This window comes from Engraulis encrasicolus, chromosome 14 (genome assembly GCF_034702125.1).
Source record: "Engraulis encrasicolus isolate BLACKSEA-1 chromosome 14, IST_EnEncr_1.0, whole genome shotgun sequence".
Classification (NCBI taxonomy): Eukaryota; Metazoa; Chordata; class Actinopteri; order Clupeiformes; family Engraulidae; genus Engraulis; species Engraulis encrasicolus.
Genome location: NC_085870.1, coordinates 51,136,454 through 51,155,130, shown reverse-complemented (window position 1 = coordinate 51,155,130; position 18,677 = coordinate 51,136,454). Strand labels below are relative to the sequence as shown.

General features: G+C 42.0%; 1 protein-coding gene across 2 annotated transcripts in view; it reads right to left on the bottom strand.

The window, feature by feature from the left end:
- Positions 1-18,677, bottom strand: part of poc1a (POC1 centriolar protein A) — a 37,689-nt gene that overhangs the window by 7,393 nt on the left and 11,619 nt on the right. For both annotated transcript variants that reach the window (XM_063216060.1, XM_063216061.1), the window contains exon 10: positions 3,770-4,021. In XM_063216060.1, coding sequence (XP_063072130.1) covers positions 3,770-4,021 — 252 coding nt within the window. The remainder of the gene's footprint in view (positions 1-3,769; positions 4,022-18,677) is intronic.

Here is an 18,677-nt window from a genome sequence, read left to right as displayed (position 1 = left end):
GTGATTATGTGTATTTTTTGGTTCACACATATGCCTTTAAATGTTGAAAATTCACTTTTGTTCTATTTTAATACTGTTTCATGTGTTCTAATTTTAAAATATGTACCGTCATACGATGCTTACTTAATGCCTAAATACAACAAACAATTTTTTGTAATTTCACAAATATTCGTGTAGGCTTAAATTGGCTATTACTTTGATATTTCAACAACTCCTAAGGAAAATGTTGTAAGCACATTCCTTTAAAATGTCCAAAACTCCTTCTTACGGTGGTGACTTAAGAACTGACGGTGGTGACAGTAATCTGAGAGTGGTGAAAGTGGCCTAATTAATTAGTACCTGCATTTAGCAAAATAAATAGCCCTCTCAAGTCAATGGCATCTTGCATAAACACTTTATTTTTGTGTGTGCACAGTATGAGCATGTGTTTTTACTTCTTTAGTTAGATTATCTAGGAAGTAAGTCACTGGTTGTTGAAAATGTGGTAAAAACAGCTTTTAAGTTGTTCAAATCCAAAATAAAGAGGTGTATTATCATAGATGTAGGTCTTGGCTGTGCAGGGAATGCATTGGCCAAGCTCCCCATGTTTGACATTTTTCATAAAATGGGCTCTTTCTTGTTTTGTCAACAGTGGCAGACAGAATTAGAAGTAAAAACACATGTTTACTGTATTAAAGTGAATTACTTTAACAATTCAACATAACTGTAGATACTTATTGTATGCATATTCTTAAAACATGTCAAAAACACGTAAAACATGTGTTTTTTGGTGAACTCCATCAGATGTCACCACCGTCAGGTTTTCTGACAAAAAAACCTCCAAATGCACCTCAGTGGTGGCTAGAGTATCATTTTGGATCACAATTATTACTAACATGCCTAGTAATGTTTCATTAACCAGCACAATTTAGTAAAATATGGAACAACATGATGAGAGGAACAAAATCTGACGGTGGTGACATCTGACGGTGTGAGACAAAAAAACACTCTTTTAAATATTATGCATTGTTTGTTCACATTAGCCATTTCATTTTCGCTCTGTTTCTTGGGTGCTTCACACCTTTTCTGAAAAAAATTATATTTATTAACATTAATGTAATACAATACTATTAAAACCCCCGACGGTGTTGACAGTTTTTTGGTTGGGACAGTACCAGTGTCCAAACAAATTAACAAATTGAGGACAAAATAGTAAACTTACAGGAGCTTCAGTGATGGTGAAGTATGCAGTAGAGCTAAAGGTTTGAAAAGGGGTCCTCAGTAATGAAAATTACCTTGTGCATACCTGATTTTATTGTCTTTTAGAAAAAATCTGACGGTGGTGACCAATATCCTGGACACATTTTGAGCAATTAGTAAATAATAGTAAATATTGTTTTACATCCACTATGTGCACATCTGTAGAACCACTTTAATATGGTCTTCCACATCATGGTGATATTGTTCAATTCTGTTAGTGATTTTTGTATTTTAAGTCAATTGAAATGATGATGCCAGTCCTTGGGACAGGCGTTTTTACAGGGTGTGGACAGGTTTATAGCCATGAAAAGTAATAAAATTACACTTAAATATTTCAAACAACAGTGTATTCGTGTGACAGACCCCTTGGCCATTACCTGGGTTCATTTTGTTTGTGAAAATTTAGTTGATTTTCAACAGAATTAATATTTTACTGCAGGGACATGTTTTTGCCAAACTTTCAAGAATCAGTGGTTTAACATTTGATACACCTTGCTCTGACACCTGCAATCTACTTAATGCATTAACAACTTCTGAGAAGGCCTACGATTCACATCTTTGTGGTTTGTACATTGCGTGGTAAAAAGGGCTTAACATTTAATCCAACACAAATCTCAATTCCTGTTTCTGCTTGACTTGATGGTGAATCATTCTGAATGTGAACCACACACCATTTCTGTTTTCTCTGAAAGAAGATCAGATCCTTCCGGACTTGGCTTCCAAAGAAACAAGGGGCAGACAGAAAACAGACACAAGAGCCTTGCGAACATGAAGCTGTCCTCCACTCTGAGGAATAAATAGACTGACATTTCAGCCCTGAAGACCAAGAGGACAGAAGGTCAAGACTGGACAGTCCAGAGGATTAGCCACTACATAACTACCTTAACGCTTAGAGATACATGTGTGTATACTTTTAACACATTGTATAATAAATCAGATCAGTTTCCCCCTTAAGATACGACCCGTTATAAATTAGCGGTTACCAGAATGTCCATGACCAAAGTCATAATGTATTACTAGAGGCCCTGTGCACCGTCATAGTGGTGTAGTGCTAATGGTAAAGTAGTTAAGTTATTTTTCAGTGACTATTACATGGTTCCAGTGGTGGAACAATGCGTGTTAAGGGGCTCCAATCGGATACTTTCGTGAAGACGTGTAGCCTATGTCCTTCATTACATTATAAACAATGTGAGATAATGAATGCAACGTCAACATTATTGAATGAAATGTGCCATACAGAGGCAAGCTCTATAACTTACACATGATGTGGTAATTCTGAAATGTGATTGAAATCTCAATTCCAACAAAAACCGTGTGTCAACTGTTTTTTTCAGCATAAAAAGATGTCTTCAATCCACAAACATTTCGGACCACAAAGTTCAAGTTCATGAAATGTATGAAACGTAGGACGAGACATGGGACTGTAAATTAAAATGTATTTGTTTTTCCATCTTCTGTAGGCCACTAAAGCCTGCAACTCTCATGTTTCCACTACGTATACTAGACCTGCAGTTGTACCTACCTCAAACTACCCAAAATGACAACTGAAAATCAATTAAAAAAAGAAACAAAAACACAAGACAAATGGAATGGAGTGTACCAGTGTACTTTAGGCCTATTTTCAAGTGTGGGAAACCCATGTTGTCTTTTAGAGTGGACTATTTTTTTTACAATAATAAGTCGATATTTAAAATATTCCTCAAGTTTCTTTAAAAAAAAGGGAGGTGCAACTTATATCGCAACTTTCACTTCCCACCACAACAGAATCGCTACAAAAATGTAACAGGTACCAACACTTTCCCCACGATTTTCTGGAAAACCTCATATAACATTGGGCATTTTAGACTACAACTTGGATTTTCTTTTTAAATGCCGGTGAATTCCTGGGGGGACTGTGTGTTATAGAGTGTAGTTTGAGGGTGGCGGTGAAGGGAAGTGCTTCAGTCAAGGATGGATTACTGCACGGGCCTACTGGGCCTTGGCAAAGGGACCCAAGAGCCAAGAGGGGCCCTTTCTTGTTTTTTGGCCCAGGGGCCCATGGATTCATGATCCATCCCTGGCACGAGTAAGTGATGGGAGGTCTGTTAATTATGTTACCTGATACGACTATTACCATCATAAACCTGGCATAAACCTGGCTCGAGGAGTGATTTTATCTGGCCCGAAAGATAATTTGAAATGTGTATTGGTCCACATACACCATTAAGGTATACCGTACTAAGACTTGAACATGACATCTTGTGTGTTACAGGAATATGAGTGGGCCCAGGCCTGTGAAACAGCTCACACACATACTGGTATGCAACAGCATAGCAGGCACATTTTTTTTAAACCTATGATGGGAATCGTTTGTGAAATTTAAACACGAGTATTAAGTGTATGTATGTGCTCAATTTCAGTCAGTTATTAGTATTATTATTATTATTATTATTATTTTTTTTCTTTAAATAAATATGAGCCAATTTGAGTTTGACACTCCTAGTCTAAATGAATTTCTAGAATAAAAAATTCTGTAAGTGTTGTATAGTACCTGTGTAAGGACGTCCAGTTGAACCACTATGTTCTCCAGAGTGCTGGCCAGGGCGGGAGGTATGGCCTCCTCCCTGGCCGCGGCTGAAGGAGCAAGGGGAGGTTCATGCCACTGCTCCTCCTCCACCTCCTCCTCCTGGTCATCAGGCATGAGGAGGTCACTCGAACCCCTGGCCGGTCCAAGTCGGAGTCCGCTCGTACCTCTGCTGGTAAGCCGGTCCGACGAGCTTTTGACAGTGGTGGTTCCACTTGGCTGTGGGGTGGATGGCATACGTGTTCAAATTAGTATTGAGGAAACCACCCACTCACAAGCTTATTCTCATTATTTATTTACACCATGTCCATCTTTTCAACAGACATGTTCATGTGCTCCTGTCTCAATCATGAGGAAATGGAAAATAGACGGTTGTAAGTTTGAATCCCACCCTTCACTCCCTATCATCACTGCATGGCTGAAGTGCCCTTGAGCAAAGTACCTAACCCCATACTGCTCAAGGGACTGTAGCCAACACCCTGTACTTGAAATAACAAAGTTGTTTTTAACAAAAGCATATAAGTGTTGTGTAATGTTATATTTACAGTGTATAGCATCTACTATGTATTTCTGGTGTGGGCATAGGAAAAAGCACAATATAGCCAGATTTTCAGTTCATCTCTGAAAGCGGGAGTATAGACACCTCTGGCTTAAAAACGACTATGCAGCATATTGGTCCACTACCACCATTGCCGTGGGGCGAAAGAGCTTCAAGGTGCATTTCTGCCTGCCTTGCCTGGTAAACGGCTTAGTTGTGCCAGTTCAAATATTTACTTTGTGTCAGGTATACCCTTATATAAACCTGCAGCGGCGGCCCACACAGAGGACTCTAGCCTATATTTAACCCAGCTGAACATGCTGTAAAAGGAGAAACCAAGAAGCCAAGAAACGAAGACTGGACAGGAACAAGAAGGGTTTTTTATTGTTGGTATTTTGATTGCTTTGATTGTAGTGTGATTTGATTTGACTGAGGTTTTTTTCTTGTTGAAAGTTGAGATTTGGCAAGTGTAGACGATATGATGCATGGTATACCCATTACATTACATTATCTGCCTTTGCATCGAAATTCTCTTTTCTGATTGGCTGATGGGGTGGCCATTAATTTCTTGGAACCGGTCAGGCGTCAAGTGTGCGACAGGCGCATAGAATCTTCAATTGGAATGCCGACGGTATCTAAGGGATAACGCTGTAGAAACCATACACATCATCTAAGGAAAATTAGATAATCACAACGTCGGCCTTCCAAACGAAGATTCTACAAGTATAGGCGTCTAAGTTAGACGCCCATGCAGCGACGGGTCTATCTTGCTCACAAGATTCTGGTGCAGCTGGTATGGCTCCTACAACTTTACAGACAGTAATAGGTAGTACTCTATCCTAGCGGTAGATAAGCGGGATAGCGGCCTTCGAGGTTGACCGGTTCCACAAAGTTAATGGCTTGGTGGAGGCAACTCTGTCTCCGTGCTGTGCCCGTTGCCAGCGCCTCGCCAACACCTTAGTGAAACTGGTCACCTCGTCGGCCGTTATCCCTTACTTAAATGTACATTACATTTTCAGACACTTTCATCTAAAGCGACTTAAAACCATGGACGAATTCAGCAACATACCCAATGTATGTTGAACAGATTACATGTGCAAATCAAGGTTAGTGGCAATCTATAAAATATTTTACAACAGTAATGCCAAAATTAGAGTTTGTTGAATGGGTAACACCTCCACTGCTGCTGTTGAATCTAATTCAGCTATGTAGATGGACAGCAGCGCTGGTGTGTGTCAAAAAGATGGGGAGACTCGTACAGAGCAAACACACATGCATGCATGCATACAAATGGACACACGAACATGCACACACAAGCGCAAATGACCACACACACACACACACACACAAATGACCACACACACACACACACACACACAAATGACCACACACACACACACACACACACACACACACACACACACACACACACACACACACACACACACACACACACACACACACACACACACACACACACACACACACAGAATGGTGTGAGCTTGGGGAAGCCGATGCTGAGCCAACAAGCTTCAACAAGGCTGGATTAACTCCTGTTGAGTGGAGAACTTATTTGCAGCGTCGCCGTAAAGCAGCTGCTCAAACATTCACTCACACACACACACACACACACACACACACACACACACACACACACACACACACACACACACACACACACACACACACACACACACACACACACACACACACACACACACACACACACACACACAAATAACAAAGCGATAGATACACACACACACAAAAACACAAGCATACACGAGTACCATAGAGACACACACACACAAGAGCAACATTTGGACACAGACACACGCACACACGCACGCAGACGCGCACACACACACATAGACGCGCATGCACACACGCACACACACACTTTTAACACCCTCCTGATGAATCACCTGGACTGGAAAAACCAACAGTGGAAAATGTCCTGAGGCCCCAGGCAGCCAGCATTGGGCTGCAGCACTGAACTACACGGCAGTGGCCTGACAGAGACATCAATAGCCCCTCCTGCCTACACCGCCATTCACCAAGCTGGACTACACACACACACATGCAATCACACACAACCACACACACACATGCACACAGGAAATGGGATGGCACACATAGGGTAGCACATGGGGAGTGGGGATGACGGCGCCAGACTGAGTTGCAAATGTTTGATTAAAAGGCGCGCACATGCACACACAGGCGCAGACACGCAGGCACGCACACAAACAGGCACGCAAACACACACACACACACGCAAATGAATTAATCAATTAGGTCTATTGACCTATTTTGTCTAAAAAAAAGCCTAAAATATTGTTTTAAAAACCCTGTCATTAGCTTCAGCATCTCTGCACATTTTTGATCACCAAATATAATAAGAGATTGAAAGATTGTGGCCAGAATAGGTATTGCTTCTCATTGAAACTGTGCTGCCTATTGTCAAATTTGTTCTTTTCATTAATATTTACGAAGTAATAAACCAAAGTACAGTAAGTTTTGCTGCTGAAAATGTCTATTTCTGGAAATTCAAAATGGTGGACCACGGAGAAGATCGGCCTGTTCATGTATGAAAAGTGCAATTTTCAGTTATTCAAGTATTATACAATTTGATGGTGGTGGTAGTATTTGTTAAAAAGCTAGCATTTTGTGAATGGGCAGCATGGATTCTGGAAATGAACTCCTATAAATATTACATGGTGTACCCTAAAGACTTTAAAAACAAAGAAGAATGTCCGCACACTGCTCCCGTGTTGCTTTTTTATTTTTTTCTCAAGTGAGCGCTTTTGAGCTAGTCGCTCTTCTGCTGACATTCTTCTTTGTTTTTACAGTATTCTGGCCTTTTGTCATGCACCTGCGTCTTGGTTCATTTGGGTAATTTGTGTTGTGATTGTGATTTTGAAAGAGTAAACATTTATTCACGTTCTATGAGAACACACTAAGAAAGTATATTCTGCCAGGGTTTGTAAACATATGGCCACCACCAATCTTCTTTGGGGAGCATAAAGGAACTCTACTCTACGTAAACCTACAGTAGGTAGTGTTTAACTTACAGATATTGCTACCATTGTCGATCTGTATATTTCGTTTAAACTTCTGAAATTGGATCTTTTGTCCTGTTTTTCATTGTTGCTTTAACGTCTGATGTAGTGCTACATCTTGTAATGCTGTGCAGTGCACCAGCATGGTGTAGCATCATGTTATGGCATGTTTTGGTCAAAAGGAGGCAAATGAGAGGTGCTTTGGTGTGGGGAGGAAACAATTCCCAGAGAGAGCAAACGAGCAGAAGCGTGCACATGCAGGATTGCATGTAAATGTGGAGCATGACTGCGGAACAATCAACATTATGTGTCAGAGAAAAGTCCCCTTCAACCAGCATCTGAAGCCCTTCACCAACTTCAACAAAAACAAAAACACTGTTTTTTTGCTTTCGTTTTGGGAAGTGGACTATTCATTTTCCAGATGTAAAAACCATGCTCTTAAAACCAGATCTGTCAGATGGTAGATGGCACGTTTATTTCTGATTGTGAGTGAATTGAGAAAGTAAGTAGGTAAGTAAGTGAGTAAGTGAGTGGTGGATTTGGATGCTGATTGTAGAGCACACGTTGAGTCCCCTCCCCCACTCCACACTTCACTTCCACTGCTGTGCTGTGCTGTGCTGTGCTGTGTAGCGTGGAGCTGGAGCAGCACGGCTGGGAAACTCTCTACTCTACTCGCCTGCTCATGCACGTGAGCCGTGGCAGTGGCGAGGGTCTGGGGGGTGGGGGGTGGTAGAGCGAGAGAGAGAGAGAGAGAGAGAGAGACGAGATAGAGGGGAGGGGGCCTGTTGAGGAAAGAAAGATGCAGAGCAAGAGAAAGAGAGGAATTAAGAATGAGATGGTGAGATGCGAGAGAGAACGGGAGAGAGGGGGGAGAAATGGAGAGATGTAGGAGAGTGGGAAAATAAAATGGAATGGAAAGAGGGATGGAGGAGAGAGGGTGTGTGCGTGAGATGGAGACAGAGAGGGCGAGAGAGAGCGAGCACGTGTGAGAGAGAGAGAGAGAGAGAGAGAGAGAGAGAGAGAGAGAGAGAGAGAGAGAGAGAGAGAGAGAGAGAGAGAGAGAGCATGTGTGTGTGTGAGAGAGAGAGAGAGAGAGAGAGAGAGAGAGAGAGAGAGAGAGAGAGAGAGAGAGATGAGGCACAGATGTGGTGCTGAGGAGATTAGAGGCCAGATGTGATGAGAGGATGATCTGCCGTCAGCTCCTGGCATCTTGGCACTGCACCATCACTCACTACAAACCAACGCACGCACGCACGCACGCACGCACGCACGCACGCACACGCACACGCACACGCACACACGCACACACGCACACACACACACACACACACTCTCTATCTCTCTCTCTCACACACACCTTCTCGCATACTCTCTCTCCACTTTCCTTCTCACTCTTCCTTCATACACACACACACACACTCCCTCTCGCTCTACACACCCATCACAAGCCTTTACAAATGCACCACCTTCTTTCCACATAAACAAATACATTCTCTCTTTACAATTCAATCCCTTTCTCATCCTCTGTCTCTTTACAAACTCACTCCCTCACTCCTTTCTACACATCAAAACTTTCTCTCTCTTCACAGATACATCACTTCCTTTCAGTTTTCAATTTCAGCCCCGTCTCAATCCTCACAAATCCATCATCTCTTTCACTTCGTCACTGTCCATCCCTCTCTCCAGAATTTCACCATTTCTTTCTTCAACTCTCATCACATCCTCTTCCTCCTCTTTCTCTCTGAGCTTATCACTCTCCTCTCTCTCTCTCTCTGAACCAATCACTTTCACCCTTTACCTCTCTCTCTCTCTCTCTCAACCTATCATCCTCCTCCCTCTCTCTTTATACCTTTCACTCTCACCCCTCCTCACTCTCTAAACTTCTCTCTCTCTCTCTCTCTCTCTCTCTCTCTCTCTCTCCTCCCATCCCTGTGCCATATTCCCTCTCTACACTGCTGACTGCTTCCATTCAGCCTCCTAGTGTTGCGTGAGCTGCCACTCTGCCCTTTCAAGAGTGGCACAAATGAGAATGGCGCGTGCCCGCACACACACACACACACGCACATGCAGACGCGGACACACATGCACACACAGGCTCACAGAGGCACAGTTAAGGCCAGCGCCAAGCCTTTCTGACGATACTAATCCTGTTGCTGTCGCGTGAGTGAGTTTGTAAGGGGTGTGTCCGTGTGTATTCATGTCCATGTGGTGTGTGTGTGTGTATGTTGGTGCATGTGCGTGTGCGTGTGTGTGTGTTAGCAGTGTAGAGTACTCTGAGGTTAAGCGAAGAGTACAGGAACAGATTTAATTGCCATTCATGTCACCCCAGGTGAAAAAGTGGTTCAATTTAGTACAATAAAAGCACAACTGAAGTGTACTTAGCATGTTAGAAGTGCACTCACACTTTTTGTGCTAAGAAAAAGTATGTTTACAATATGCTTATTTAAAGTGTACTTAAAATTAGATGTAATTAAGTTGCTCTCAAAGAAAGTACACTTTGCGAACCATACATAAAGTGCACTTAGAAGATGTTTGGCTAAAGTGTATTTAGAGGAATATACTAATAGTGTTCTAATAGTGAACTTACTAAAAGTGTATTTTTTAATAACATATTGCAATTGCACTTTTTTAAGTGCACTTTGATTATACTTCACCCAAGTGACTTCGAAGTGTGATTTTCTATAGTGCGCTTTAAAGTAAATCACTTTAACATATTGGAAGTATACTTTTTCTAAGTGCACCATGATTGTGCTTCATCCAAATATATTCAAAGTGTGCTTACAAAGTGCATTTACCCATCGTGCATCATCATGCATGTACCATCATGTAATGCACTTCTTGGAGCTCAATTTCTCAAACAGAAAGCCATTGACCTCTAAGGAATATCTTTGGTTTGCATGAAAATATTACTCATTGTTATATTCTGCGTTTATTGTAGGAGTTTTAAAATTTTAAAGTGGTACACAAAAAATGACCATGTTCCCACCGTCATTATGATGGTCACGTATATGTTCTGGTATATATAGGCTCACACTTCCCATGACATCATGGTGAGAGGTAAGTTGGAACTAGTTGTTCAAACAAAGAATCAAGGGTCACCATTAATGATCAATTCAAATGATCAATTGCAGGAAGGTGGAACAAGAATGAAATAAAGTAAAATGTGTATCTGAAATCTCTGTAACAATGCAATGATTGTAAATGTCAGTCGTGCTAGGCATGCATACTGTATCACTACTGTGACATGTGGCTGTGTGTAATGTACAAGCTCTGAGGACCAGCATGGATTGTACTATTACATTTATATTATTTCATGTACTTGGGAGTGTACTGTAAATATACTTCAAGCATACCTGTTATATATTTACAATACTTAATATGATATACTTTTTACAGACTTAAAATGTTCCAATGTAGTCCAAAGAAGCATGAAGTTAATATACTTTTATTGTACTTCTAGTAACAATAAAATGTTATAGAAGTGTACTCAAGCACACTATTATTTCCATACGAATGCATGAAAAGCGTGTTTGGAGCATACTTTCAAAAGTATGCTTGTAGTGCACTTAAAGTTGTCCAAAAGCGGTGCCAATTTAGCATCCTCAGTGTGCTGCAAGTGTGCTGAAGTACTGCTTTAGTAGTGCTTCAGCGCACTAATAGTGCAATGAAGCGCACTTTAAATCGCCGAAAATAGTACACTTTGTACTAAGTACGGTCAAAAAAAGTACACTTTAAGTATATGGGTTTTTCACCTTGTATCACCACTGTAACATGCATAATGACTAGTACAAAGGCTGACAACTTATCATCACATTTCTCTTTAGTATAATAGAAAACATCACCATACACTTAACTGAACCACCCTAATGAATTGGAATGAATGAAAACAACCAAGTGGGACGAACAACATGACAGTTGAAACTAACACGATGTGAGAATATGTAACTCTGTGAACAAAATTCAATATGACTTGTAAATACTACAAGACTGAAGGAGTAAGAATAATCTATACGTCAGCTGAAACAACTGCCTGGAATGAGGATGCCAGCCTACCGCTTAAATATATAAAAAGCTTTCGACGCGGACATTAAAACTTAAGTAAGTCATACGCATGGATGGATGACTGCAGACATTAAGAGTTGAGTGGGAAGGTCAAGTGTGGTGTAGAGACGATAAAGAGAGACCACCTAAATGCCCTTCTGATGGAACCAGTCCCCATTAGCCATATGGCCATGATGTCATAGTGCACTCCATTCCATTCGCCTTGGCAACACACATTCTGATAACATTCTTCTCTGCAACCGAGATTCTGAGGTCATGTCTGATTAAAAGGACAGGGTCAGGTGTGTTTCATTTGAAAAACTTTTGACCGGCACTTCAGTGAAGCGCACGTAACACAATTAACCTTCAATTCTTCAGGATTTTGCTACTATGGTTTGATTGTTTGGCTTTAGAGACGTTGTCATCGTTCAAGATTCATTTCAAACGTCTCATTTCCAAAATCTTTTCAAAATGTAAACCAACAAAAAAAAACTTTGCTGTTCATAGTTCGAATACCCACAGCTAATATAATTATACAGTAGTGCAGGGATTAGCAGATGCACACAAGCAAAACAACAAACAGAAAATCACCTGGAGAAGCTACCATGAGTCTGGGGGTTACACCTCCACAGGGGTGGGGGTAGGGATGAACATTCCATGAACATTTCATTCACCGTGCCTCTTGCACTTCACCTTTGGCACCTTATATATTGCATCTACAATACTGAGTGAGAGAGCATTGATGATTATTATCAATGTCTTATCTATACGTTTATTTTAACTGCACATTGGAGACTGGTCAAATGCAATACTTCTGTGCTAACCTTGTTACATAGACAGTAAAGTACACTTGAACTTGAGGGGGTGGCAGTAGAGGCTGATGAGGGGTGCTGTTGTTTGAAGGGCTCCCATCTACAGTGCCCTCCATAATTATTGGCACCCCTGGTTGAGATGTGTTTTTTAGCTTCCAATTATTATTATTTTTTTCTAAATAATATGGGACCTTAATGGAAAAAAAGAGAAAAATCCAACCTTCAATACAAGTGCATTTATTCAGTGGGGAAAAAATCCCACATAAAGAAATAATTATTTGACATCAAATAATGTGTGTCACAATTATTAGCACCCCTGGTGTTAATATTTTGTACAACCCCCTTTTGCCAACAAAACAGCACCTAATCTTCTCCTATAATGTTTCACAAGATGGGAAAAGACAGAAAGAGGGATCTTCAGCCATTCCTCTTTGCAGAATCTCTCTAAATCATCCAGAGACCTGGGTCCTCTCCTCTGTACTCTCCTCTTCAGCTCACCCCACAGGTTCTCAATGGGGTTGAGGTCAGGGGACTGAGATGACCATGGGAGGAGCTTGATTTTGTGTCTGGTGAACCATTTCTGTGTAGATGTGGCCATATGTTTAGGGTCATTGTCTTGCTGAAAGACCCAGTGACGACCCAGCTTCAGCTTTCGGGCAGAGGGCAACAGATTTTGATTTAAAATGTCCTGGTATTTCAAAGCATTCATGATGCCATGCACCCTAACAAGGTTCCCAGGGCCTTTGGAAGCGAAACAGCCCCACAGCATCACTGACCCACCCCCATACTTCACAGTGGGTATGAGGTGCTTTTCAGCATGCGCATCTTTCGTGGTACGCCAGACCCACTTAGAGTGTTTGTTGCCAAAAAGCTCAATCTTGGTCTCATCTGACCAAAGCACACGGTCCCAGTTGAAGCCCCAATACCGCTTGGCGAACTCCAGACGCTTGCATTTATGATTGTGAGTGAGGAAAGGTTTTCTCCGTGCATGCCTCCCAAACAGCTTGTTGGCGTGTAGACAGCGCCTGATGGTTGATTTGGAGACTTTGTGACCCCAGGATGCTACCATGTGTTGTAATTCTGTAACAGTGAGCTTTGGAGATCTTTTGATTTCTCTTACCATCCTCCTCACTGTGCGTGGTGGCAAAATAAACTTGGGTCCTCGTCCAGGCTTGTTTACCACTGTTCCAGTTGTTTTGAACTTCTTAATTATTCCTCTCACAGTGGATATGGGCAGCTGCAGTTGAGTGGCAATCTTCTTGTAGCCTCTGCCTGACCTGTGAAGGTCGACGTACATCTGCCTCACTTGTATGCTGTGTTCCTTTGTCTTTCCCATGTTTAAGAGTGGATAAGAGAAATGGCCTCGGTGTCACGTCATATTTATACCCCAGGGAAACAGGAAGTGATGAATTACTAATTAAATGTTCCTACATACTCTGGTAAACTTTGTAAACTACTGTATAAATGACAGAAATGCTTCAATTATATTTATTTCCTGGGAATTGTTAAGGGTGCCAATAATTGTGGAACAGGTGATTTAATGAAAAATAATTATTTTTCAGTCAGGGATTTTTTTACTTTCTTACAATTCATTTGAGTTGAAGGCTACATTTTCCTACAATTTTCAGTGTGACAGTATTCTTCTGCAATAAACACTGAATTTATTTTAAGGCTTTTAACACATCTCAACCAGGGGTGCCAATAATTATGGAGGGCACTGTATATTTAGCGTTTGATCCTTAAGGAAATGGCACTTCCACCCCCCGTGCCATCAGACAGCTCCCTGCCAGGATGAGGGGAGGAACAGCAGGACCATCACTGCTACATGGCAGGGGGCACATCGCTCTGCTAAAGGGCACGCCACCAACTCACACAAAAGCACAATAACACACATCACCTCAGACACACACACACACACACACGACATGACATGCATGTGCTTGTGCTACATCTATCACACACACTACAATTTCAAACACACACACACACACACGTGCACAGTACACACACACACGTGCACACACACACACGCACACGCAATGGAAAAATAACAAGAGCACCGTGAACTTTCCCACAAAGGCCACAGAGGGTCTTGATTATGAGCAGTGGTAGCCCTGCCCACCTGAGCCGTGACTGGCAGCTGGATAAAAGGCCACCTGGCCGGGGCTCCAGTCCCAGCATGGACACATCCAAGAGGCGTCACTGGAAATACATGTTGCTGTGGCAGCTAAGGGGTGTTCGAATCAGATGTGACAAACACCACCACCACAGCCATGGAAGTAAGAGGTTCTCTATGGAGGGCCAACCAATTCACAGAAGAGGGCGAATCCGCCATTAGTGAAAGGAATTGGGCAACCAATGCGTAAAGGGCAAAGTTCAAATTCAGCTAACTTTATACTCATGTTGCTGTGAGTAAGTGCTGACATAGAAAAGGGCTGGTTCAGTGCTTTGAAAGACATCACAAGACCCTTTGAGTCATCTAGCACTAGCTGATTTGTAGTTTTTGAACTGCCTTAAAGCCAACAGTATGTCGTTTTTCAATCTTAACGCAGCATTTCCAAAAACATTTCCCTGGTTCAAGTTTAACAGGATGAAAGGCGTTGCTGAATTTGCATATACTTGCCCATAATGGCACTAAGTACATGCTTTCTTATCCCCCAGAGGTTTATTCGGAATTTTTAAAAAAGTGGCATGTACCATCGACGTAAAATAACTAACACCAACTATTTAATTCAGAATGACTGGGAACTAGTCCCATAATGACTAACCATGGCTTCAACTCAACAAGTGTTGATGGATGTCATAATGTTAATGGCATTGGCATCTACATAGCCATAACAAATAAAGCATGGTAAGTAATGTCAAAGAGACTTGTATTGCATAATACACTTACCTTATATTAAATAACAACTTTTTTCAAAATCATTTTATTGTAACATAAACTGGATTAACATTAACTTCGCTTTCAAAAGTAGCTCTAGGTAGCGCACTCACTGACCTTTAAAACACACCTAGAAGTACACGAAGACAGATTCACTAATTGCACCCCCTCCCCAAAAGCTGTTTTAAGGACAAAAGAAAGTGTCAATCCGCCAAATGTCTCTGAATCTCTTCCAGCCCATTACAGTCTGCACCACAGTGGTAATTTTGTGAATTACTAAGTGCTGTGGAGATGGGTTGACATTTACTGAGTACACTATGATGACTAAAAGAGAGCCTCCCATGCAACACCCGCTCTCCATGTAATATGCAAAAAGGTTATGCGTTATGCAATTGCACTAGTGCTGTGGTGGCACCGAGAGGCAAGGCAAAGGTGCATCTGAGGCAGATCTTTAGTAATCGTGGTTTTAAAAGCCTTTGATGGCCAGCCTCTGTGAGAGGAGAGTGGGTGGTATGACCTGGACAGAGTTTGTGCTGTGAAAAGCAGCACAAAATGTGAAGGCTATATATAGACAAAACCTAGTCTAACACAACAGACATGTATGTTTCTCACTTAGAACAGGGTGACGGTTGTAACCAGCAACAAGCTCATACTTTGCTAAAATCTGAACATAAATTGCTTGCTCAGCACAGTGCTTGACGCCTGGGACATTTGCCAATCCTTCCCCATCTCTCTCCTCATTCGTTTCCTGTCTATATCTCCTACTGTACTATCATCAATAACGTCAAAAAGAACAAAAAAAGAGAGAGAAAGTGCCATCCATGGGAACACAGCTACAATGCCATGCTACTGTATGTTATTGATGCCCAGGGCACAGTAATTGTAACAATGCAAGATTGTAACAGTGCCAGATTGTAACATTGCTGTTTGCACTTCAAGGACTGATTGGGGTCAGTAATTGTAAAGTGTTGTAAACTTATTTGAATATCTGGGAAAAAAAACACTCTGGAAAATCATTGCAAACATTCAATGATATTTATGTCCCATTAAATGGACATGATAGTTCAAAATTATGATAATCGTCCTCAATTTACCTTCCGAGCTTGCTAAAAACGCATCAACCTCAGTTTTGGTTCCGATCCCTGACCAGCCACGTACACACTCAATCATTCTGCTTTTAAGTGCTTCTGCGTTGTTGTTGTTTTCCAGCATTTGACAGCTGTGCCCTTGGATGCGAGGCGTGGGACGTGCCCACTAGGGAGGCAGAGGTGGTTGGGTTGGGTGGATGAGTGAGAGGGGAGAGGAGAGAAGAGGGAGGGTGTCCTCTTACACAGGGCCCATCAGAGATGACTGGCTGGCTGACGGACTGCAGGAAGGGGTTTGATGTCACTGATCAGTGTAACTGAAGGAGCAGGGGTGCCGCCAGGGTCAGGCACAGCTACACGGAGAGGAGAGAGAGAGCTGCTCACAGCAGACTTTTTTGTTTTTGTTTACATGAATAATAAATAAATAAGTACATCAATAAACCTTGATGTAATAGGTATTACAGACACATATCCACAAATGTGCGGCAGATAGCACTGTAGCGGAGTGGTCCGAAGTCACCCCACAAATGGGTAGCCTGCTCAAACTGACGCCCGTCCCGCCAGTCTCCACACACACACAGACACACACACAGACACCTAATCGGGGCTGTTAATATTTAACCAGTGCTAATGGCCTGTTCCTCTCCTCCTCTCTGTCTGTCTATCACGTAGAGGTGAAAACCTAAACTCTTTGCTAGACAATCTTTTGACGTAGCTGTGGCTAGATGCCTCCCAGAATGAATTAGCCAACGCTAAAACTGTATTCACATACAAGGCCACAGTTAAAAACAAAAAGGGTGTACACTACATAATGGTGTGTAACTGTTAAGGCCTGTGTTTGCTTTATCTATAGTGAGAATAATAAGTATTAGTTTATAAATCTAAATCGATTCATATTATATTGTTTAAAATTATTTTCTGGATTTTCTTTTTGATATTCGGTCTCTCCATGTTAGCATACTCCTAGTACTACCATACCATTACAATTATAGACTGATCATGTCTTTATTAGCACGTAGACCAACAAAATCAGCAAGTGATCAAATACTTATTATTATCACTGTATATTACTTGACTTCAGCCCTGAGGATGATCTGTCGACTGAGGGCTTGGCGAAGAGAAAAGAACAATAAGATGACCAAAGTGTGCAGATATTTTTCTTTCATTTTTCATTTTTTTGTATATAAGCACTTTTTAATCGTGTGGTGGAATCTGGTTAAATCTGTTTAAATGTATATCCTATGTTATCCTAAAGTATTTATGCCTTAATTGTTTAGTGCATTAAATGTTTGTTTGCTCGCTGGATCAGTAAAACAAAACAAAAATCAGTATGCAGTATTTAATGACACTAACTTGATTTGATTTTGAATGTCACTGATGTAATTTGTATCAAGGATGTAATTTGTAAACTGCCACTGTTTAGTTACTTGAATGTCCGTTTGTTACCCCCCCACCCCATTCCCATGTTTGTTAGACAATGTGGGTCAAAAACATGGCACACATCGTAATATACTAATTTCCTGGATTATGAAAATGACAAAGTACCAAGTGTACTGTGTAAGGGACCAGGGGATTTACCGGCTGCAATCTTTATGCAAGACACAGATGCATTTTGTAAACCATTTTATTTCACTTTTATGACATCATGCCTTGTATTTGCCGATCCAGCTGATCGCAGCTAGCGCACAGACACTGGCAGGCAGGAAAATCTAATTAGTGATATCAGGTGGATTATTATTCACTGCACCCCCAGAGGATATTCCAGGTCGGATTTCCGGGGATGTAGTTGGCAGGGGTCAAAAAAGCAGTAAAAAATATGCAGAGCACAGCAACCAACTGTTCACTCGAATACTGAATCAAGTTTCAAGTCATAGGGACAAAAGTTTTGTTCCTTTAACAGTCCACTGAATAGAGAACAATGGGGTCTATATAAACTGAACACTAGACCTGAAGCCTCCTCAAGCCCTAGGGTGCTCATCTCCCAGTGCACCACCCGCCTCCTCCCAACAAGAGGCCAGCTCTCTCCGTCCGTCTGTCTCGTTCTCTCTAGCTCACTACCTCTCTCTCTCTCTCTCTCTCTCTCTCTCTCTCTCTCTCTCTCTCTCTCTCTCTCTCTCTCTCTCTCTCTCAGCCCCCCCCCACTCCCTCTCTTTCCCTTACAGCCCCCCCCATCTCCCCCCCCCCCTCTTTGCTGTCAGGGAGCCAGAGGGAAACAGCTGCTAATGACCGAGCAGGCAGGCGAGCAGGCAGGCAGGCAGGCGCGGAGCAGAGCAGAGCACAGGCATCCCATGGAGGAATTCCAAGCATGTCTGAGCTTGGAGGATATAAACAATTGGGGGTCTGGCAGCTGTGATTTCCCCTCTGGTTGGAGGAGACCAGGGGAGAGGGGGGTCACAGTTTGTGTATGTTAGTGTGTGTGTGTATGGTAGGAGGGAGGTGAGGAGGGGTGTGTGAGTGTT